We start from the raw sequence: 25,980 nt of genomic DNA, 5'->3' as shown, positions 1-25,980 counted from the left end.
GTGACTGGTTGGGGAGGGAGGAAAAAAAGGGGGAGTCTATTGGAGGGGGGTGGCTAAATCAATTTGGGCGGCGGGTGACAGGCAGAGCAGGAAAGGGAGGTTGGGTGAGGAGGGACGGAGGAGAAGTTGGCGTTGGGGGCTTGGATGTAATACTCAAACCTGATGATTCCGGTTTTCATTTTAAAAAATAAGACTAAAAGACGAATGGGGGCACACTGGGGGGTTCGGTCAATTCACATAATATAATATATCTGTATGTGTTTTATGCGTTTCTATCACGCAGCCTCAGTTTCCCAGCTGTTTATCAGCCAAAAAGTGACACGACGCACACAATAAAAGTTTTCACTCGTCATTTTTTGGATATCTTTCCTCTCTGTTCCTCTCTCACTGAAACAAAATGAAGCCGAGCCGTGAACACTGGCAGGCTGCTGGTCGTGATGAGGCTGGGGAATACCTCCGCTGGAAGCTGGAGACCGTGACAGCTGCCACACTGGATGCGCTTCTCACTCTGCAGCGCGCTGTGTGCGTAAAGCGTGCGTGCGTCCGTGTGTGTGTGTGTGTGTGTGTGTGTGTGCGTGCGTCGGTGTGTGTGTGTGTGTGTGTGTGTGTGTGTGGACGCTCTGCCCCTGCACGCCTTTATTTTCTGACTGTGATATAGGAAGCCATTAACTGCACTGACGGAGTCAATTTCCCCGAGGAGGAGGCAGAGAGTGTGTGTGTGTGTGTGTGTGTGTGTGTGTGTGGCGCGCGTGTGTGGGTGTGCGTGTGTGTTTGTGTGTGTGTGTGTGTGCGTGTGTGTGCGCGTGCGCGCGTGTGTGTGCGCGCGCGAGTGTGTGGGTGCGTGTGTGTTTGTGTGTGTGTGTGTGTGCGTGTGTGTGTGTGTGTGTGTGTGTGTCTGTGTGTGTCTGTGTGTGTACGTCCGTGCAGCCACAGAGCACGTGTAACTCACATCACATTTCTGAGTAGTTTATTAGAGGCTCCTCACGTGCAGACAGGAGGTGTTTATACGGTTTGCAGCGTGCTTGAAAGTAGATTTCACAATCATGTGTAAGTGTGATGTGTGTTTTCCAAGTGCGTGCTTGAAAGGCAGTTCTCTCGTACTCACTGCAGGTGTGTGTGTGTGTGTGTGTGTGTGTGTGTAATTGCATGCTTGAAAGTCAATCTGTGAGCATCCAATCTCTCTCTCTCTCTCTCTCTCTCTCTCTCTCTCTCTCTCTCTCGTGTGTGTGTGTGTGTGTGTGTGTGTGTGTGTGTGTTGTCACTTTTTGCACCTCAGCTTGGTTTCTGCAGAATGCCTTCATCTCCAACAGCAACCAGTGACGGCGATGACACTAGTGTCTCTTGGTTGCTAGGGAGCTGGTGATGGTTTCCCTGGTTGCTAGGACATGAGCTTGACCCAAGTAGGCTACAGCCACAATGATCAACTAACACACACACACACACACACACACACACACACACACACACACGCACGCACGCACACACACACACACACACACACACACACACACACACACACACACACACAGAGTCAGAGTTGTTGGCTTGTTACCTATGACTCTCTTAATGTTATTATGAGATGGTTTCTGCCTCCTTACAACAATAAATCTAGGAGAAAACACTTTATACTTGGGGTTATTTGGATTTATTTATTTAATTTAATTGGGGGTAAAGGGGATTAAATTTGATTGTTTTGGGGCAGCAGAAACAAGTTGTGAATGTAAAATTAACATACAGCGTGTCAAATATTACTGTATTAGTTAGTGTTTCTGGACACCAGGCAAATTTAATTGCAATATTTACTTTCTTCTAGCTCCACCAACTCCACTACTGCCTGTTTAGCTGCTTAATTAGCTGAGCAGGTAGTGTACAGTATGTTGTTAGAGCTTTTTCACATAAAAAAAGCTGAAACGAAACAGTGTGGTTGTTGGCCCAATAGCCAAACAATGAGCTGAAACTTGCTACGAAGCTGCATAAAGCCAAGACGAGCTGCAGATTTAGGGTTCATCGCCATGAAGAGAACCCTTTCACATTGTTTTCACATTGTCATTTGATACATTATTATAGAAAACAGAGAGACAAGGCTACATACCAACCAATCAGCAAACATTTGAGCAGTTAGGTCACTCGCCACCTCTCCAAGATCGTAAACCTTGATAACAACTAATTAATTTAGGCATTAGGCATCCTCATGAGCATCGTATCACAGCTAGGGCATTATGAAACTATAAAGGTGGTTTATGAAGGATACAAAAATAAAACTGGAAGTTGAATGTGCGGGAACAATGGAGCTGTTGTCTGGAAGTGTATAGAAAGGTATTATTGTTGGGAGTTAAAGTCACTTGGAGCTAAGAGCTGCCTCCTTTTTCCACATTGTTTAATCAAAATCAACAGATTCAGTCTAGTCACACGTTGGAAAGCGTCCGTTGAATTCTTGACAGAATGGCCAATTATTTATTGTACAACCAACATTAAAATGACATCTGTCTCAAGCCCTGACGTTGCAGGATCACAACGAGAAAAATGAAATTTGTGGCTTTGCCTTTGCGTCTGAATCCACCTGTTGAGTCTAATGAGCAGAAAAAACAGCCTGCTGTGTGTGCTGTTGGGTGGTAGGCAGTGAGTGGCGGGTGGTGTGTGTGTGTGTGTGTGTGTGTGTGTGTGTGAGGGGGGTTCCCATTCCCGATTGCCTGGTAATTGTTTTGTTAGAGCAGCATTTCATAGGAGAGACGGTTTCCCTGTTACCATGGCGATAAGGGCTTTCCTGCTCTTCTCTTCCCATCAGTCTGTGTGCTCCCATCCATCTCTGCTGTGCGAGATGAGGCTTAGCTAAACGCTGTTTCAACAAACAACCCTCAGCAAATGGCAGCCAAGTCAGGCTTTGGGTTGAATACGCTCCAATCCACCTCCAGTGAACTGTTTCTAACCATCACATCATGTTTTATTTTGTCGTCTTTGCTGAACCACCCAAAAAATACAGTGTAAATGGTGCAACACTAGAGTATAAACTGCAGATAACACAGTAAAATGATGCAAAGTGCAAGTTAGTGTATGACATATTTCTGTATAAATAGTTGTGGAGCAATGTAGTACAATTATATGTATGTTACATCATGCCAAATAAGGTCTGCAAAGACATGTTAAAGGGTATGTCCACCCTTAAATTCTGCTAGAGTCCTCCTTCTCAGTGTATTTTAAAAATACAACAGAGGAGTGAGCGAGCTCTGACTGTAGGAGGAAGGCCTGTGTGGTTAAGTGTGTGATGCAGGGGGGTCAGGGGGCCACTGTCTGACCATCTCTCAGTGTAGCATGGACACCGAGCTGCTATTCAGAGCTAACGAGCCGTGAGAAGCTACTGTCAGACTCTCTGTATCTCTGCTGGAACGAGAGGAAGTCTGGTGGAGCCTCGGCAGCCACTAGAAGCAGGTTAATGTTCCTTTAAGAGAGTTACTGTGTGGCTAAACAGCAAATTTACACACAATACTGTTTCTGTATTGTTGGAAAAAAATTAACTGTATTAACACAACAACAAAAATCTGTGTGATTATGTGTACAGCACAAAAAAAAGAAAACAAACAAAAAAAACACGTGTTTACACGGAAACTCAGAGCAGCGCTTTCTAGGTAACTGTAGCTTGCAGATTTAGACTCACACACATCCAACATCTCACCCACAGATACTGAAGGCTTCGATAACAAGTGAGAGGCAGGAATCACTGTGCACCAAAACCTGAGAAACGTGAGGTGAGGCATCGTTTCAGTAAGAGTTGGTGCATGGGAACCCTATGAGCCAGCGCCGGCCTCAGATCCTCGGGCAGCGAGCAGAGCCCTGTGGATCAGTGAACCAGTAAGATCTTTAAATCACTTCTCAATCAATCTCTTTAAAAAAGCCTTTTATTTATTCTGGCACACGGCTTAATGTCTCATATTTCATTAGTATTATTGTTCTTATATATTAGCAGTGGGTATTTTATTCTTCTTAGTCTTCTTATTCTATTTATTTGTATATTATACCTGTTTGTATTATTTGCCCCAGTGTGGTTAATTTAGCAATGTTTTATTGTTTTTGTTTGTTGTTGTTTGTTTCATTTTTATTTTTTTTACTGATGGGGGTCTTTTATTCTATTTTATTCTCTTTTATTCTCACCTCTGTAGGATTTTAATTGTTGTCATTTCTTTTTTGCCTAGTGCCTCCTGAAATCCTGGTTCCAGCCATGTAAGGCATTTTGTAACTTTGTTTTTAAAAGTGCTGTAAAAATGCAGTTCATTATTATTATTATAATTTTTATTATTATAGGAGGAGAGGAAAAGAAGAGAATGTAGAACTGGAGATTGACGCTATGGCTCACTGACATATCAGATGATTAATTAGATTAAGTGTATACCAATAGTTTATGCTAAGTAAGGGTTAGCCCACATGAATCATCAGTCAGATCTAACTGCAACAACACACGTACAAAACAGGCCATCCACACATCTGTCCTATGTCATTTTTGTTCCACCCTGTCACCTGCCCCTGAGAGCACGCTGCTTGGTAGCATCAACATGCAGGTTTATCTGTCCTTTTCTGCCGTATAGCTGATGCTTCCAGTTTGAAAAGCAGCCTCCACATGAGTAAATGTATGAGTTATGCCAGATATACACACAGAGCAACTCAAGATGCTTCCCTTGATGACATAATAATGGCTCCAGCCTTCAGCTGAGGCACTGGAGGTACATACACTGAGGCCTTGATTTATTTCTTCACTGACTCTATTACAAAACCACTGAATCATATTCTGTCGTGTATGTGCTGTAAATATACCGTAGTATAGAGTGAGTTACATTTACTTGCAAGTCAACAAATCACAGGCGTAATTGGATGCCACATCGGAATATAATGGCAAGATTAACAGCTGATGAAAAGGACTTTTTGTGCACAGGCACAATATTTAACAACAACAACAACAACAAGAGAAAACAGACTCTCAGGACACCAGACTTATTCCTGAAAACGTGGAGTTGATTCCACACAGCAAATGTTGACTGATAAAGCTCACAGTCAATAAATGCACATGTATATATCTATATTTTTATAGTCCTTATATAATTATGATTTATTTATTTCTAGAGGTGGGAAGTAACTAAGTACAAATGCTTCATTACTGTACTCTACTGTAGTCTTATCAAGTATCTGTACTTAACTTGAGTATTTATTTTTCTATTCCTTTACTTTTACCCCTTACTACTCCCCTCGTCAAAACAGGCTCATTACTTCAGTTTTAATGCATTTGAGGGGAATTATTTATTTGTATATGTTGCATCATTGTACACCTTCCCAACATCAAGACTGGATGACTCATGACGACGTAACAACAAATTACCCTATTTGAAGTTTCAGTTAGCTTTGAAACAGAGAAACCAAGAGAGTACTTTTACTTTTGGTGCATTTCAGAGCCTGTACTTTTTCACTTTTATGTGAGAAGTTGAATCAGTACTTCTGCTTTTACCAGAGTCTTTTCTTACACAAGTATCAGTACTTCTACTTGAGTAAAGAAAGTGTGTGTACTCTCTGTTTCTTTCATCATTACCATCATTACTCACTCTACTCACTGTAAAAGTATGCTGCTAGATCTATTTTGTTTTCATTCTGTATTGTTTGTGTATCATTTATATTAGCTATGGAGATAAAGGGTGGGGTAGGTGAATTTGGTGGTGTTCAAAATATGTAAATATCCTAAAAAGAAAAAAAAAATAGAAAACAGAAGTTACAGAAACAAACACAAGAGAGATGTACGAAGGAAGTCATTTGGATAAGCTGTGATGCAGGAAATGACATCACAGGGGAAATGAGTGGCAATAAGTGTGAGTGTGTTTGTCTGAGTCTGTGTTGGAGAGAAAAAAAGAGATGTGATGTGATTATACATGTCCGGGGCTTCTCAAGTCATTTGCATTTTACTAGTAAGTCCACAAGATGGCGTAGAAATACAATAATGGCAGCCTAATAATCACATCAGCATTTCATTCTACAGTATTTGGTATCAGAAATGTACATTCCTTCAATGTAATCTAATCTGTGGCCTCCTGAGGCAAAACCAAACACAGGTGCTGCACGTTGACCTCCATCTGAGTCAGTTAAAGGCAGTGAGTGTTTATAATGATAATTAATAATGATATAAATATGAATAATAATTGAATTGAGATTTTAAGGTCTTGCCGGACGTTACATCCATTAAATTGGTCTTGAGAAGTGGAGATTTCTATGTTAAGCTACTTCTAACTCTAAGTAGTCTCTTCTCCACAAGCAAACCACTGCTTTTATTTTGAAGAAGCAACAGGAAATGGTAGCTAAATACAAGTTTAGCTACCAGCACCTCATGTTTTGATTGTCAGAAGGTTGGAACTACATCACCTCAGAAAGTATGTGCCCTGACAGCTGAGTCAGCTTCAGTGGTTTAGCCACAGGGTCTTCCTCTGCAGAAAGTCACACCTATTTGTCGTGGTGATGCTGTGGGAAGATTGTGAGCAGGGGCTGTAAGGAAATCAACTCCATCAACCACTGAAACCAAACATCCAACCAACAAAATACCCCCTGTCATACATGCTGACAGTATTTTGTCTGTTTGTCATCAAATTTTCACTTCAAAGCCCCCCAACTTCCTCTTCTGCGGTTTAAGTGTTACCTGTGTGTGAGTGCGTATGTCTGATTTTTACTGATATATCCAATGACATAGCAATATGTGTGGGTAATATTAACAGTATAAATGTTTGAGTGATCCTTTATTTTGTATAAAACAAATGGGATTAAACAAAACTGGTTTATTTTATAAGTAAGAATTTCATGCTCATGGTAAACAGTGTCCTCCAGTGACAGACTCAAGCTGTCTGAGGTACAGGGGCAAAAAAAAGCAGGGCACCAGCTGCATGTGGTGGGGCAACAGTGTGCAGAAAGTCATAGTGCATTGGTGAAAAACTATCTAGTACTACTTTCTAGCATGTAGGGCAGACTAGAGGGCACTTTATCGTCTTTTATCTATCCAATAGGACACTTTTGCAGCACTTTTTGGGGACTCCAGTGGCGTCTCCTCCCTATAATTTGTGCTGTGAAGCATCCATCTGTCAATCCATTATTAATACCAGCTTATTCTTTACAAGGCTGGAGCATATTCCGGCACAAAATGGACACAATGTAGTAGTGTGCAATAAGATAAGAGAAGATAAGTATGTCTTCCTTTAGTAGTATATCAGTAAAGGGATGCTTAGAAATAGCTATAGGCAAAGGTCTCTAAACAGTCATATCTATCTCTCTATTTTGATGTATTAATGTTTTGCAGATTTAAAAATGTTCTAGAGTCATACAGTCATTGAAGATCAATCAATTGATCAAACAATAACACAATAAAACACCCCCAATAGTGATAAATGACTGTAATCAGTAAATCATCCAAAACAACGCTATCTCATCAATGTGCAGTGAGGACATACATAAATGAATGGGGACATTGTTTTTTGGAAGAAAAGTTGCTGTTGAATTATATGTCTGATTGCATTTGTGTATATTTCTCCATCCTGACAAAGTGGATTTCAATTTGGATGATAAAACTGAACCTCACATGACTTTATGCAGCTCTAATAAAAGTCTGTTAACTTTGTGAGACTGGTATCCAGTAGAGCAGGGTATACGCAGGTATACAGAGGTTGTGTATGTTTTTTTTTTCCCAGGATGGCAAAGGCATGACATAGCTGGCCAATTAATTAAAAGTAAGAAAGTATAAGAAATAAGGAATACTTTAATCAAAATGCATAAGAAATTAGGTTGTCTCACCCTGTCTGTAGGCTTGTATTGATTCTTCTGTAGCTAATGTTAATTTCATAATGATTCTTGCTGCCGCAGTAGTCTTACATGTCACTGTTTATAACCTTTGCTAGACGGGCTGCATTGAAACACAATACTTACTTCTCCTCAGACACCACTGCTGATATCTCAAAACCTCTGCACACAAAACCGAAACTATTGTCTAAGTATAGGTGGAAAAACATGGGGTTTTTTGTAGTTCATGCGAAACAAACCTTTAGAGAAAAAAAGACATGCATGAGTGAACAGTCTAAAAACAAACTCTTGCTGTACTAATTTGTATATAAGTACAAGGATTTACGTGTTTATTATTATTGCGTTTTGCTGAGCTTTCAGACTGTTGACAAAATGTCCCTTAAAAAAAAATGAAGGAAACCATTTGCTCTTCCTGAATTTACACACATGGTTGAGTGACAGCCTCTTCAGCTGAGTTCCTCACAGTCTGCACCACATGTCCATGAACTTCTTTGAAGTCTTCCGTTACAGGAGGTGCTTGTGATGCCGTAGGTAGATAAATCGGTGTTTGTACAAGTTCCTGTCTACAGTTTCCTCCTCTCGCACATACAAACTGCTACTTTGGTTGAAATATCAAACCAGAGGATTCAGCACACCAAGGCAGCTCATAAAAATCAGTGAAACCAAAGACTTAAGGGCCATTTCGCCAGGCCTGCAAGCAACACAGTTCTTCTATCATGGTTGACAACATCGTCACAAAGCCTCTTGGGTTAGTTTTGATCGTCGCAGCTCACATGGTATTCAACGGTAAGCTGTCTTCTTTTGGTGGAGGATGTTTTAAACTTAAAGACATCAGAGGTTTTGTGGGTTTTCACCTGCTAGAGGTTCATTTTTGTTGTGTTCTTCCTCTTATTGTTAAATGGTATTATGCCACAATTGGATATTTGTGTTTGAGTTAATAAGGCATTGAGACAACTTTGTAATATTGTGAAATCTTATAAGATATTTAGAGTAAAGCTCACTGAGACACTGTATGTGCATCGGGTAATACAAATAAATGAATGGTTTCTAATAGTTTGAAACGCTGTGCTAAAAAGTCCACTAGAGTTTAAATTAGACCTATGTCTTTAAACCCTTCCTTTTGTACAGATTCTGGCTTATAATAAGTGAAGTCTGTAACGACAGACAGAATACAGAGTAAGGGACAGTAGTTACACAACTTGAGCAACCGTTGTGATATACAGGAAGCATCCTAAATGTTTTAGTCAGTGTCAGGACTTTGCTTTGTAGACATACTAACAAATAAAACATTTTACGTCCATAATATACTGTATGTCCTCACATGTCGTGGAAAACAGACTTTGAAACACAGTGAAGGATTTTGAAAGGTTGTGATGCTTTAGTATTAATCACTTAAACATTATTGGCATATTAATAGCTAATAAAAAATGCAAATATTACACATTGCTTGTAGATATTCTTCACTGTATGCAAGAAGAAAATCTAACAAAATGTGTTAGCGTCACATTTCTTTTACATTTTAATTAGTCTGAAACTAATTTGATTATTTATAGTACATTTTATAGGAATTAGTTGTAAGCCTACCTCTGTTTAGCTACGTGTCTGTATATCCAGCCTACATATAATACATGATTTATTATTACATTTAATACATTTAATGTCATTTTAAGGTAGTTTAATCACATTAAATCACATTATTTCTACTAAAGTCAAAAGCTTAGAGGGCTGCTACCGGCACTGCTAATATTTATGTTAACTAGGTTTTTACTCTCTCTTTATGAATTGAACTACTTCCTCATTTAGATATGATAACAGCTTGATGATGACAGCCTGAGACCAATAATTTAGTTTTAGCCTTTGCTAAAGCTAATAGTGGCTATCTTGCCAGTTAACTTTCACTTGAAATAATGTCAGCGTTAGCTCTGTGGCAGGTAATAGTGATGGGAATTCTGGCTCTTTTTAGAGAACCAGTTCTTTTGGCTCGGCTCACTAAAAAGAGCCGGTTCTTTCGGCTCCCAAGTGGCTCCTCAGATTTTGTGTTGCTTAAATTAATTTATTACCAAATTATGTGGAAAATGAATTACTAATGTAAATACATTATATCAAATGTTTATTATTCATATGGATTTATTAAGATACTCAACATGGAACAGAGTGCTACAAAAATAAATGATAAAATACAAAAACAAAGACCCATCTCAATTAGACAAAAAGCTGCTCGATATTAAATTTTTAACTTTGCACAGTCACATTCAAATGTGTCCAAACTTTACTACGTTTCCTGTCACTAATTTTCCTCCCCTTTCCAGTGTGTAGTCTCTGTCTATCTAGCGCCAAGTTCTCTCCTCTCTCACATCTACCTCCCTCCTGTTCACGTGCTCACTGTGCCGTGTGTGTCTGTAACCCCCCCACCCCTCCTGCTCAGTGTAGTTACACAGACGCGGCCACACATCTTGACCAATCACGCGGCTTTAACAGCAAAAAACAGGAAAAAAATCCGGATCCGGCTCCCAATCAGGAGCCGGCTCCCGTCGTTCACTTCAAAGAGCCGGCTCTTAGAGCCAGATCGTTCGCGACCGACCCATCACTGGCAGGTAATGCAGTAGGAGTGATGAATGAGAGGTTGTAAAGCCCACAGATTAACAAACCGAGAGCAGTTACTGCAACCTGGGGAGGAATACAAAGGCAGAGAGCAATAATTATACAGCCAGAGTGCAGTCACAGCTTCGTTTATATCCCAGTTTGTTAGTTACAAAGTTTTGCTTTTATTTGACAGAGCTTCTAATGATTGCATTACTCATACACATCTCTTGTTTTGTTTCCATACAGTCTCCAGCCAAACAAAATTCACCGGGAACCTTGGGTCCGACATCATCCTTAAATTCAAATTTATGTCTAATGTCAGCCTAAAAAAAACTAGTCTTTTGGGGGTTTATATAGGTCGAAGCCCAACAGAAGAGCAAAAGATTTTTCAGTATACACAGGGCATAGAAGGAGACTATTTTTTCGTTGACCCTCAAAATAAATCTGTATCTTGGCAAATTACGAATCTAACATTAAATCACAGTGGAAGTTACTGGGCCAGTTTGTTCGACTCAGAACCCCCCACAGAAAGTGATAAGGTGCAGCTGGTCGTCCAAGTGGAGAACAGAAGCACCACAGGTAGGCCTCTCTATGATTATAAGCTACACTACACAGAATATTACACCAATACAGATCAGTATGACAGGAGGACACTTTGTCCGTCTGTGACCATAAGAAGACAACCTTCTTTCAAGGTCGGTGGATTTACACACATTAAAAATGTAAAGTCATTAGCTACATTTGACTTATTTATTCAGCTGACTTTCTTTTAACTTTTTCAGATGAACAACAATGTGCTCACTTACTGTGTTCAGAGTTACCCAGCGCCGACCACCTTCACTTCCTCTGTAAACAGAGAGAGAGGGTTTGTTTGTCTCATTGTGTTAGAGTGCATATTTACCAGTCCTATAAGGCCAACATCTTTTAGAGGATAAGGCTAGTTGTATTCTATGTGTTTCTTATTGTCAACAAAGCAAACAAAAAGGCTTGAACCATCACTAATTATTTCTCTAATGTTTCATAGAGCTCCATTGTTGCACTGGGTGACATCCCTTTATTATGTGCTCTGTGGATATAATCTTCTATCATGGTACATGCAACACTGATATATACTGTAACTTGATATAGTAAATGGACTGCACTTTTTTAACTTACCTTGTCTCATGCACACACACGCACACACACACACACACACACACACACACACACACACACACACACACACACACACACACACACACACACACACACACTCAACATGTGGACAGGATGAGCTGGAGATCGAACCACCAACCCTGAGACGGATTAATGGACATCTCGTTCCACCTCCTCAGTGCCCACTAGAGTTTCTATTAAGAAACTATTTATGTAAAAACATGAACACAAAAAGCAAATGAAATACGGTACGGTCATTTCATCACACTGATGCAAAGTGAAAACAACAATATTGCCATAAAGCAGTCCTGCTTATTGATTTGCAATATTGACCACAAAGGTCTAATGCAATCAGAAATATTAAAATGATAGAGACCACAAACCTACAAATATACAGGTGTATTGTCTCATATCATCAACATTGTTTAATACTGTATAATCAAAAATTGACATCATCTCCATGACACCAGCCATTGATGTCTGAAGGGCAGTTGTGAACTCAGTGTGGTCATCTTTGGCCGTTACTATCTTGGCAGTCCTGACTCTGCCGGCTCCTAGCTAATCCAAAAATGGGCAAATATGTGGAGCGTGGGTGGAGCTGAAGTGGGCTGAATGAAGGTTACTGAAAACACCTGTGATGGCACCCACCTGTCACTCATAGCGGCCATGTCCTTAATCATGCATAACCATTGACAGTATATATAACATCCATCTTTAAGCCTTTAATTTAAACAGGTGAGTTATATAAAAACAGTTATAGAGCTATAGAGACCAAAACCATTTTTTGTACCAGGCTGTAAACATGTGATGTAAATTTGGGGATTTTAATCCGAGGCTTTATGGAGATTGACTCAATTCTGTAGCCGACCTCAAGTGGCCCGTTTGCAGTACCGCAGTTTTTGTCACTTTAGTGTTGGTTTGAAGTCACCCCTGAATTCAACTGCTGCTGTAAGATACTGATATTAAGCAGGTGCACTGTTCACTTTCTCAGCTTAGTGTGTGAGCGTGCTGTACTAAGCACATAACACAAAGCTGAGGTTGATGGGGATTTCATTAGTTTTGCAGGTGTTTGGTCATAAACCAAAGTTTATGACATTTCACTCTAAACCACAAATTTCAAGCTATTGGTGGCTTTTTTTCCACATATATTTTTGTGAGTATTTAAAAATATTTACATCTTTAAGAAGAAGGAATTTACTTACAATTGAGGTCAGGAAATGTGAGGGATGGACTAATGTATTATTTGTCTTTTCATGATTGTTGACGATAAGAAAACTATCTAATAATGATTACTTAGAGCTGCTACACCTTCTTATCGGCCCACATCAGAAATGCCATTTGGCACTCCACAGTGTATTAGTGTCCAATCTAGTTATAGCTCATGATTAGTTAGTCTTATCTTTACTGCCAACTTTATATCATATAATAAAATATGATTATACTGCATTAATCGTACTGGAAAAATGTAGTCAAACACTACAGTTTCCATTGAGATATATACGGTAATTCAGTATATTTTGAACAATTATTGCCATGGTACTACTGAGTGTATATTTTCATAATTTCCTTTTAACTCCTACAGTTCCTCCTATGCAGAGTAACACACCAATACCTGAAGACAGTGGAAGTTCCTCTCTCATCGTCACTGTCCTTGTGGTTTCACCTGTAGTGCTGCTGGCTGCCATACTACCAGGTTTAATCTGGTGTCTCGTGAGAACCAAAGGTAGTGAACCTTGCCGTCCTATACCCTTCTTGATTCACTTGTCAGGGATATTATTTTGTGTCACAATATTGACTTATTGACTTTTAATACCTAAAATATGAATTTAAGCTTATTTTCATTCTTTATTCAGCTGAATTTTTAAAATTTAAAATATAATCTTTATGTTTGACCTGATAAACAATGACATTTTAATACAAGATTAGATGTAAATTACCACTGGGATTCATTTAATCCCAGAACCAGTTGACATTTAATATATAAATGATCGGTTTTGGACTATATTTTCAAAATTTTTCAAGCTAACAAAGTGAAGGTGAGAAGAATAATTGTTATTCTGTGGAAAAAATGTGCAGTTGTGTGGTAAGATGCTCAAAAATGCAAACCAGATTGCAGTTTCATATCCTTTTGATACATATGATGATTCACAGCTTTTCAAAAGAAGACTTACTTCTATGCATGCAAATTGAAATGTGCCTACTATCACAGAGGGGTGGGTGGAAAAAAACAACACTTGCATTATTTGTTCACTATTACCAATGCGCTTTCACTTCAGCGATAAACCCCTCTGGCCTACTTTGAGTAGGAACATTGGCTCTTTGAAATATTTTGACATCCCCCGTGACCTCAGAAACCACACTTGATGATTTCCCGTACGTGTATACAAATGCATGCTTTTGCTGACTGTGCACTCCTGTATCATGTCACGTTAACCCAGTCCAACCGTTGTCCACAGATAGCGCTGCTCAAGCAGGGTGATGAACAACTCAGCAAACTGTCAGATGGTGGAGATAAACCGTACTCCTCTGCATCTTGTTGATGGCAAATAATAAAGGAAACTTTATATACAGAAAATCTGTTTATGTTTTCAAGGGATTTGAGATAAAAATAAATGTTTGTTGCATTGCTATGACCTTCAACCTGATTAATGTATTAATACACCTACTAAAGAAACCACATCTAACACTTTGTAGCTTGTATGTTTATTTTGTACAAAGGCAGAAATATAAAAACAATTTGTGGGTTTATGTGCTGGACAAACTGTACGCCTCGCAGCATCTCCAGCGATATCACAGATGTGGTTGTTAAGCAGTACAGACTTCATGACAAAACATAGATGTTGATCAGTGGTACATCAAATCCACACATCTTGCATGATTAGGTTGATTAATTGCCTGCCTGACTCAATATTTCTCCGTTTTGCTTCTCATACAGACAACCAACAGCAACCACCACCACCACAACAACAGAGCTCTAATCCCACAACTCAAGTAAGAGAACACACTCATCTTTCCCCGTCTTTAAATATGCAAATGTCAAAGGATTCAAAACGGTAATTCTTCAGCTTGACTCTGGCTGTCTTTGCAGGAAACACTTGAGGAGTCCAAGAATGTGCCTGGACAGTCAGTGATCTACAGCGTCCTGGACTTTCCCAAGAGACCTCCAACAATTTTGGAGATAAACCCAAGTGATACAGAGTATGCTGCTGTCAGTTATCTCACAGAAAAGAGAAGTGTGTGACATGCAGCTATTCGCAAAGCAGCTGGTCTTCTTTGGTTTGAGTGCAAGATGACTTATATAATCTTAAAATATATTTCTTGTAAAGTATGATAAATACTTTTCATAAAAACAATGATGAACCCTCTTAGCCTGTCAGCTCTTTACAATAATGAGCAGAAGAGTTTGGAGGGGGAGAGTCACTGTTGCTGCATGGGTCTTAAGCATATGTAGGTGTCACTTCGTTCTTAGTGGTCTCGAGATTGAAATGTTGAGACAGTAGCTGTGGCAAACCACAAACCTACACAATTTACAGTAAGAACTTTTCGATTTCTTTTTGGTTTATGTTTGCTCTTTATTTGTCTCAGGATCATCTGGCCACTAAACCCTTTAAATCTGGTGTGATTATGTGTTTTTAACGAATGCCATAAAAAGACTAAAACCAACAATGAATGTATCCTGCTAGCATTTCCTGTGCATCCAGAGTCTGATATATCTTATTCCTCTGTGGCACAGAACTCCATTGTTGCCCAAATGCACATTATTGAGCCACAGATCAGACATGTTCCTTTATTATGATCAATGCACTGTAGTTTGATTTAAATCCCACATTCACCATCCTGCTGCTGTAAATACTCACTGGAGCACCAAATGTGTATTAATACTCCACTAAAAATGCACTATTTATTCCTGTTTGAGTAACATATACCAGTACTAAAAACCACACTTGGTTTTGTTAGTCTTTTCATGGGATTTGTTGAAAATAAAAATCTAGAATTAGGTCAGGCTTATCCTTTAAGCCACCTGTGGCTAACACAGTCTCCAGATTGAGGGTGTAAAGTGATGGCGGATGACAAGTTATTATGATAATTATTCAGGTAATCAGAGACCATTAGTCTTTAAAGCTCAGTGACATTTATATCTGACATGAACTTTAGTGCTTTGCTGTCATGACAACTATGACTTGTTTATTAATATTTGTATCTTCTGCAAGTAGATGTAATATCTTTACACACTGCCTGAGTTTCAGGTTTAGTAAGTAGTTGGGTACAGTTCATCTTTTCTGTCTGTGGTTCTCTTCAACGTTGCATTTATCACAGTTTTGACTCATCACTTTTCCGATGTTAAAATAAACAAAACTAAGAATCTTGAGTGAAATGAAACCGTTTTAGGAAATGGTGACTTTTTATTTATAGATTAAAGGTCTGCTACCACCTCAACAGTACTGTATATTCACATATAACATTTGTGATTTTTCCATTGACTGTAGAGTGACAGTTTGACGTGTCACACCAGTTTTACACAAAAAAACAACTGACACTATCTCGCTACCATTTTCCACTGCATGTCCTCTAAAGTTCTCTTCTGGCAGGTGCTTATTGATGTTTTTATATATTTGACAGACAAAGTATTGATTTATGTTCTCAATGCCACATATTGATATCATTAATGTGTGTTATTCATGTATTATGTAAACTCACCCAACATATCTGTTCACCGTTTATTATTCAGCCTTGATGTTGGGTGTTTCTCAGAAAGGAAAATAATCTGCCAAGCTAGTAGATGATGGTGATGATGATGTGGTTTTTTGTTGTGGGTACAATGGCACACAACTGTACAAAGACTCAAGTTTCTTCTCTGCTCTGATAATCTTGTTGGTAAAATAGCAAAAAGTAAAGTTATGAAGGTTCTTGTCCTGTCAGGTGTTGTTATTTCACAAACTACTGAACTGTTTCTTTAAATGCACACATTATTTTAGCAATGAATGTCGAAATATAGCAATAAACTTTATTTTTATGTGCGTAAATACTGTCCTTTGTTTATCAGGGTTGGATCAATGTAAATAACAGATATAAACAAAATATAGCAGTAGTGCATGTGCAAGGCAGTGTTTAAATTTACATAAAAACACATTGCAGCTCCACACCGGGTTTTAGTTATATAAAAAAACAGTATAACAACATGCTCAGCTTGTGAAATTGTTGGTGTCCTGAATAAAGTGCCTTTGTCTGCATGTGGTTTCAGTGACAGAGTTAAAGCTGCTCTTCAGGCAGAAATAATCGTACTGGTTCAGTTGCTTCAAGCAGGTGGAGCTTAAAGACCACTCTTCATTGTGGCGCAAGTGTTGCTAACCTGACGTGGCCTTACTTAACCTTCGGTAACGTAAAATCATACAGCACTGATCCTCCATACTAACAGGGTTGTTTTCATGCAGCCACAAATTTTCCCAGATACATATGCTAGTTCAGCATTTATGAAACCTTGGTATGAACGCTGCAAGGTCTGTACAATTCGTACTTTCGATTTTACTTGAAGCCCCCAAAAAGGCTGAAGTCTGCACTGTTGCGGTGTGGCTCATGGTGGCCTTAGGCAATAGTTTTGGGTTGAGGTTTGTGCTGATACAGCTAAATGAGTTTCATTTCATGAGAAAACTGGATAAGCGGCCCACATAAGGAAAAAAGTAAAAGTAAAAAAACTAAATGAGTGGCCAGTCATTTTCTCTGACAGCCCAGGTATGTAGAAGAGGGGTAAACCCCAGAAAGCTCATCCGTTTCCCTCAATCTGATATTTCTTATAGTCACCTGACAATGGAAACAAAAAATCATGCGAGTTACAACAATCACAGACCAGTATAAAAGCTTAAAACTGACAACATGCACAACTACCATATAATTATAATATAAAATATTAGCTGAAAACATTAGTCATTATTGCAGTTGATATTATGTTTAACCTTAGTCTCACGATACCAGACAATCGGAGCTATCACAGGGATTTCTAAAAGCAAAGTAGTTGCTTGAACGTCAGCGAGGATGGCCGCTAACCAACGTACACCACTTACTTAAAGGACATGCCTAACCTAGGGGTGGGCGATATGAGCAAAAAATAATATCTCGATATTTTTGGGGATTTTGGCGATAACGATAATCAGTCGATATCCTTTAAAATGTGATTGGAATTGTCTGAGTTAGGACTTGTGTCCACCAAACGTGTTTTTAGCACTGAGAGCGCTCAAAAACTCATTTTCCGAACGCCCAGCTGTGTTAAAAGTTGAACATTTCAACTTGAAGCGCTCTGAGCGCTGTGCTAAAAACCGTCTCCGCTGACATCTTTTTACTGCTGAAGGCTCTGAACGCTGAACGCTGAAGCTCATAGGATTTGTATTGGCACTAAATCATCTGAAGTACCGGTAGCTTCAGGGACTGGAGGTGCTTGCATTTTCTCTCTACCATCACAACGCGCTGCTAAACTGTTGCAAGGAGGATGCTAGCGAGAGGTCATGTGATCACATCATGTGACTGAATCCTGCCATGCTGTAGAGAGCGTTGCTGCACTGTGTATTAAGTGGATGTGAGGAGTTTCCGTGTGCGTTTCAATATTTTTGGCAAAGTAATTTAAATACTCGATAATGGAAATTTGCACATCGTCAAAACAACAATGACGATATTATCACAAACGATATATATCGCCCACCCCTCGCCTAACCTGAAACAAAACTCTCTCCCCATTCTCCTCCACAGGGAAACTAACTATATATAGAGAATCACTTTGTAACACAGAGAGAGCTTTTTAAAAGCATTGAAAATGGATGTCTCCAGCAATGCTAAATGGTACCACCACCTAGTTTTAGCAACACAAGCCATTGGCGAGTCCTGAGTGAGCGAAGTGTTTAGAGTCTGACTTGAGTCCATGTTTACCTAATGTTGTATCTTGTTGAATCTAATTAGAACAAACTAAGTGACGCACAGCAAACCGGGGCCAGGTAGTACTAAGGAAATATTGCAGAGTTTCTTGGGCTAAACGCAAAATAATCACACTGCCATGTACAGTATAGTGGGCTGGGTGCTCTGTATTCCCAGTCTACAGGGCAGGGCCGGCCCAAGCCTCCGTGGGGCCTTAAGCAAAATTTGATTTTGGGGCCCTCTATTACTGCCAATAATAATAAACTAACCAGGAACAGCTGAGGTTGCAGAGAGGACAGTGGGCACAGTGGATGGAGCAGAGGATAGAAGTTTCATATAACGTATGAAAAACATAAACATAATAGGGAGTTGATGTTAAAGGAATATGTTTATTTACTCACATAAATTACTGTGCTCTGCAGCAAACAATTGCAAACAACATACCCAGAATAATATATATACACTGAGAATCATCTTATTCAAAGTATTACACAAACACAACAAGGTTTGTTTGAATAGTAAGCTATCTAACCGACCCATAAGAGAGAAGTAGTGCTATTATTACGTATTTGGAACAAAATATCAACAATAATTAGGGACTTTCCTAATTTCAGGGAACTTTTCAAAATCTCCTTGACACCAAATGTTACATTACCAAGACATACCTTTATCTTGTCGTTTTTTCTCCTCTTCCTCTTTCTTCCTTTTTCCTCTTTCTGCCCCTGAAGGTAACGTTAAGTCCTTTTTTGCGACATCTTTCATCTGCTCCTAGCTCCTGGATGCTCAGTGGACCCAATGACTAATTTTCGACTCTGGCCTTGATCACAGAGACAAATATCCACAATATTACTATTTTTTTGTAGCGGGGGGAAAGTAAACAAACAATACACAGTCTTGTAGAAATATCACATCGGAGTTAGTAAATTTGACATTAAAAGTAATATTTCATTTGAAACTTCAAATTTTTAAATTTGAACTAGTGTTTGTTTCCGCAGATGTCCCTTAGGACCCTTTAACAGTTTGTTACCTCCTATTTTAATCTTTAATCCTCCATGTGAACCTACAGTAGCCTACCGTACAACTATGAAATGAAATACCTAAAGGCAACATGAAGTAATATTGATTCACAAGCCCTACAGGCAGATCCATCATGAGTTATACTGTGGGGCCCTGAGAGGAAATATTAAAGACAGCCCCACTCTGCTGCCATTTCCACTTCCTCAAGCCACTGCCATTCTCTTTTTATCCAATGTTTACCCCTTGTCAGTTAGTTTTTGCTTTTGTGTTCAAGTGTCTGTTATTTTTATGTTACCTGGACCTTTACCTACATACCTGCCCGACTGCCTACCTGTGAGCAATTTCTTCCTCTGCGTATAGGTCCTATCCTTGATGCCAGCCGTGACAAAGATCCCCTCAGGACAGCTATTTTGGTCTCATATTTTTAAATTTTTTTCCATAACAAAGTTCCATTAGCGAGTAATAAATTCTTAAATTATATCGATTCCTTCTTGCTGTGTTGAATCATTTCAACATTTTAACTGCTGCAAACAAGATGTTTGGCTTTAAAACAGCATTATAGTGTCAAACTGCACATAATATCATTTGCAAATCAAGAAACATCCAAGTGAAGTCAAATTAAGCAAAGTTCATTTCTGAGTGGAGGGTGGATTATAATTCATGTGGCACGATTCATTCTGCAAAGTAAAACAGAAATATCTGAGTAGATTAAACAGCTGCCGTTTCACACTTCTTTGAGGTGAAGCTGGACTTCATTGTTTTTTTGTTTTGTGTGCAGGTTTGCTGCTGCCTGGATGCACTGTCACAAGCAAATAATGTGCCTGCACTTTGCACAACATAACACCCACCTCTACTGTACTGAGGTTTCTCATAAACAAACCTCGCTTTTCCATGACTGTGCTGTGAGCTGTTGCATCTTCTAACAGCAACATAACAATGAAGAATGCAGAAAATAATAAACAAAGTTCAACTAAAGAGCCAGAACTGGTGACAGCAATCAGCATTCAATTGGAAAAAAAGCAATCATATAAAAAGAAACACAAATGTGTGTATAACAAAAAATTATATATTTTTCTCTTTAATAAATTTAAGAATCATCTTATCCCTGTAGTCATCTTTTGAACATTCACCAGAGCCCTTGGTTTGTTGTGCAACTTCCTGTTTGCCTCCTTCGCTCCTTTGGGTTGTCCAATTGCCTGATTTAAAGGTCCAGTGTGTAACATTTAGGAGGATCTATTGGCAGAAATGGGGGGGGGGTCACGTTTCTACCTGATCCACGGCTACCATAGTTTCTTTTGGGAAGGGGAGGGGAGTTGCAATCTGCAGCTCCACCTCTAGATGCCACCTGTTTCAACATGTTTCACTGAGCATCCATAGTGTTTCTCGTTATTATTATTAGTGTAATTACTTTCTATACTCGCTGCTGACATGGTGTGTCATATACTGCTATGTGTAAACTTGTTTGTCCTTCAAAGGGACTGCAGATGAAAATTAGCGTTACGGTTGCAGCAGGCAAAACCTGTGCAAACCTACGCAAAACCTCTTTCTTATTCTTAGCACTCCACAGGGCAGTGATGCAAGGAAGAGCACCGCAGGCTTCAGAGGCAGCTGCAGAACACCACACATACCCTCTCTCACACGCACACAAGCACCACTGTCCCCATTCTGAAGCATTTGCCGCCACAGAATCACTATCTGAAGGGTCGTTGCATGCGAATCTGCATTTGTAGAACAGCCAATAGGAACACCCTCTCTCTGAAATGACGTGTGATTGGCCAACATCTTCCGTCACACGCTAGATTTTCTAAAGCCTGATAACAGAGCCAGACTCTGGTTTTCTCTTGACAACTTGAATATGCTGAAAGTTTGTCATATAATTTTTTGCCCACGCTATCTGGTATAATACATGAACACATTAATGTATGAAATGATAACATTTATATTTAATATTGTACGTTCAATTTATATATTGTTGTAGGCATGTTTAGCTGTGATTTGCTGATGTATTAATAATAAATGATCAGATAAGGAGTCGAAACAAACCCTCTTATCTTTTGCGGCGTGTATTGGAAAATTGTGTGCGTTAATACTGTGGTGACCTGTAGGTGTGAGGCTGACATAGAAGCTGTTTTCCACTTGACATCAGCAGAAAGAGCAGCAAGCTCTACCCTGAATCTAAAAATGTGAAGGTTTCAGAAGTCAGTGAGGAAAATCCACATAATTTGTTCAGATTTTCCCCTCATTGTCCCCAAATATTCTCATTTTACCTTCTGCTCAGTTCACATAGACACCTGAGGTATGAAACTATGAGTAGTGATCACTGTAGTGTCAGCGGTTGGTTGGACACAAAATGTGTATCTGTGTTGTCTTTCCACAACCACAACCTTTTTCTGCAATGTCCAACCTTTGGGCCTCCTTTTCACATGTTTTACACCCAAGAGACACAAGGATACCTCACTAATTTTACAGGGAAGTAAAGCATATGATAGATTTCTTGTTATACAGTAGTTTGGATTTGTGTTTGTTTGATGAACATTACCGGTTTAATTTTCTTCCCCCTTCGAGAGGTTTGTCCATCATGCACATGTTGCTTTTCTGTATGGATACATTTTACTAACATGAATCTTGATAGCTTTCTGAGCACTCTTATTTCCTTGTCGTTCCCATGTGAGTCATTGCACGGACTGATACACAAAAACATAAATGATGCTTATATCCCAGTTATCACTGCACAAGCTCTCACTCGAAAAAAACAAAAAACAAGTATAAAATGTCAGTTTGTCAGTTGGATCTCAGCTCTGATTAGTGAACTTCCGCCTCTGTGACTAATGTTTTTCTTAATAACACATTACTGACTGACCCCAATAAAAGTCACTGACGACTTAATAGTGCACCTTCTGAAATCATGACATTTTGTTTTGAATAAAGCTGTGTGATGGGTTGGATATGCTGTATATGAGTGGATGCCAGAAGTGAAGATGTACCATTACAGATAATATACTGGATTAGTTTGATGAAATGACCTTTATGCATGCAAACGGAGAACAGCAGGTATTGATCAAGTGTTTTTACTGCCTTTCAAAGCAGTTCTGGACAGTTATCAGACTGAATCTTGACATACAGATTGCATCTTTTTCCTCTCATATTTACATTTTGCAGAGGAGTTAATCATTCCTTTGTAAGGTTTCACACCTCTGAATTGCTACCTACACATCGGATTCTTTCAGCGATTCCAACAAAAAAAATAACGTGCAAACAAAACGGTATTTCAGTCAGTCACGCAAGCCTTTTCCTACCCACATTTCAATCAGTCCATTTCAAACAAACAATAACAACAACCACAATTTTGTGAGTTAATACTGCTCTCTACTTCTATTTTCCCTTTCCAGATGTTTTCCTCTCTCTGCCTTGTTGTATTAGAGGCCAATCAAATGCTAATAATATTCTCTGCAGCTTTCATTGTGATTTAAATGCATCCTAGACTTAGACTAGACTAGACCTGCCTAGAAACCCTTAGATTGTGACATATTGGATGGACAGACTCAGCTGCAGCGATGACTTATAAATTTCTGATCTACACGCTCACTTTCCCTGGGGACCATTGTTTAAAGTTTTCTGATGGGGAGCATCCCAAGCAAGTCAGTTTAAAGCAGCACTCAGAAAATATTTTTCTAAGATAAAAAGCTCTATCTGAAAAGGGGAATTTTGTAATTTGGTGAACTCTGAGTTTATTACTCAAGACAAAAGTTCATGAGATGATTTACTCATTTGGCTAAACTGCAGACACAACCTGACACTGCCCTCTGGTGGCATCGAGTCACAGTACAGATGGGAAACCAGAATCCAATACGAGGGCTGGAAAAGCCACACTTTTATTTTGAAACCACAGGACAGACACAAGCTGTGTGTTACTTTGCATACAAGAAAATTCAACTTTGGAGGGCAAACTACAGGTAAGATCTTGAGAAGATATGGATATTTGTTTTTAAAGAATGAGAAAATAGTAGAAATGTATGAATTTGAAGAGGATATGAAGAGATATAGATCAGGTAAGAGTTTAGCAGGGTAATATCATTTATCATATCATATTAAATATAAATACACAGTATTTAAAAAAAAACAGTTCATGCAGTACAGTATGTGCAAATTTACACAAACTTTAAATCAATACCATATATAACAGCAGCAGCAGCCTGCCATGACTAATGTCATCCAAAATTCAACTTTTTCATCAAAAATATAAAACCCCGGATTTACGACCCAAAACGATGTCTCTCTGAACTGATTATGAGTCAGTTCTTCTCAAAACCAAAAACTATTCAATTCAATTCAATTCAATTCAATTTTATTTGTATAGCGCCAATTCATAACAGAAGTTATCTCAGGACACTTTTCAAATAGAGCAGGTCTAGACCGAACTCTTTAACATTAATTACAGAGACCCAACAGTACCACCATGAGCAAGCACTTGGCGACAAGGGCAAGGAAAAACTGCCTGTTAAAAGGCAGAAACCTAGGACAGATCCTCCGGCTCTAGGTGGGTGGTCGTCTGTCTCGACCAGTTGGGGTGGAGAGAGAGAGAGAGAGAGAGAGAGAGAGAGAGAGAGAGAGAGAGAGAGAGAGAGAGAGGCAGAGAGAGAGAGCGAGAGACAGACAGACAGACAGGTGCACAGCAACAACAGTATTGGCAATGGCAGTCAAGCAGGACCATGGCAGGAGGCTCCACCAGGATCCATGAGAACCTGCGAGACGAGAAAGCACAAGAACTCCGGGGAAGAAGTGGAGTTAGTAACATGCATTAAAGGGACATGAATGAGTGCAGAAAGAGAGAGGAAGAGAGTAGCTCAGTGCACCATGGGAAATCCCCCGATAGTCTAGGCCTATAGCAGCATAACTAAGGGATGGTTCAGGACTCACCTGATCCAGCCCTAACTATAAGCTTTATCAAAGAGGAATGTCTTAAGCCTACTCTTGAATGTGGTGAGGGTGTCTGCCTCCCGAACCACAACTGGAAGCTGGTTCCACAGGAGAGGAGCTTGGTAACTGAAGGCTCTGGCTCCTGTTCTACTTTTAGAGACTATAGGAACCACAAGTAGCCCAGCATTCAGAGAACGTAGTGTTCTAGAGGGGTAATAGGGTACTATGAGCTCTTTAAGATATGAAGGGGCCTGACCATGAAGAGCTTTATAGGTGAGGAGGAGGATTTTAAATTCTATTCTACATTTTATAGGGAGCCAATGCAGTGTAGCTAGTACAGGAGAGATGTGATCTCTTTTTCTAGTTCCTGTCAGTACTCGTGCTGCAGCGTTCTGAATTAATTGGAGCGTTTTAATGGACTTATTGGGGCAACCTGATAATAAAGAGTTGCAGTAATCCAGCCTTGAAGTAACAAATGCATGGATTAGTTTTTCTGCATCTGTCTGTGATAGTATGTGTCTAATTTTTGTAATATTACGTAAATGAAAGAAGGCAGTCCTAGAGGTCTGCTTTATGTGGGAGTTAAATGACAAATCCTGATCAAAGATAACTCCGAGATTCCTGACAGTGGTGCTAGAGGCCAAGTTAATGCCATCTAGACTAACTATATCTTTAGACAATGAGTCTCTAAGGTTTTTGGGGCCAAGAACAAGAATTTCGTTTTTTTCTGAGTTTAACATCAGAAAATTGGAGGTCATCCAGGATTTTATGTCCTTAAAAACTATGATGGGATTATTCTGACTCATACAACCAAATAAAACAAACCAAATAAAACAAATCTTTTCTGCCATCTGTTGGACAACCTGAGTTACAACATATAACAGAGTGAATCATTGAAGTACCACAGTGTATTTTATGTATATATACAATACAGAGCTTTCTGTCTTATTCTTTGATAAATAGTACAGATGATAGTACAGAGACAGACATTGTTTTCTTCAAGTATTGTTAGATTACTGTTAAACCAAACCACAGCATAAGTTATATCATCTTAATGAACTGATTGATGAAGTTGGCTGATATCATATTACATTTTAGCCCAGCCTTTACAATTTTTAATCTATACAATTTCATTCAAGACAACATGTAATTTTATATGGATGACAGACAATTGTACCTCTTTGTTAGTTATTTGTACTGTGAATCATGAAGTTGAAACCTAACAAGCTGCTTCACAGCTCTCATTAACAGAATATAATGTCTGTAAAATATACCAGTAAATGTGCAGTTTTGTGACCGTATCTTAAAGATGGATACATTAAGAATGCAAAATACATTCTTGCTTAGTATTATCTGCTAATTGTAAATAAAGTATCAAAAGCATTAACCTATGCAGAAAAATCTTGTCAGTTTTACAATCGTATACAGTGTTGTTGGATTGATATTACTGATGCATTAATGTGTGTGTTGCATTTTATTGTGGTAGATGTTCATTCTACTTTATATACTGTCGGGTAGTTTAATCTACAGCAGTGCATCATATTCTATAAGATCATCATCATCATTGTCTGACAGCCACATATGAGCTCAGAAAAACAG

General features: G+C 39.1%; 1 protein-coding gene across 1 annotated transcript; it reads left to right on the top strand.

The window, feature by feature from the left end:
- The first annotated feature begins 8,287 nt into the window (after nt 1–8,287).
- Nucleotides 8,288–16,571, top strand: LOC127350626 (uncharacterized). Its single transcript, XM_051377440.1, has 5 exons — nt 8,288–8,595; nt 10,639–10,971; nt 13,130–13,270; nt 14,483–14,538; nt 14,636–16,571. Exons 1-5 carry the CDS (start codon nt 8,526–8,528, stop codon nt 14,786–14,788), a joined length of 753 nt encoding a protein of 250 aa, XP_051233400.1. The 5' UTR covers nt 8,288–8,525; the 3' UTR covers nt 14,789–16,571.
- Nucleotides 16,572–25,980: the final 9,409 nt, after the last annotated feature.

Source organism: Dicentrarchus labrax, unplaced genomic scaffold (genome assembly GCF_905237075.1).
Source record: "Dicentrarchus labrax unplaced genomic scaffold, dlabrax2021, whole genome shotgun sequence".
Taxonomy (NCBI): Eukaryota; Metazoa; Chordata; class Actinopteri; family Moronidae; genus Dicentrarchus; species Dicentrarchus labrax.
The sequence above is the reverse complement of the archived record's forward strand: the minus strand, read 5'-3'. Positions and strand labels throughout refer to the sequence as shown.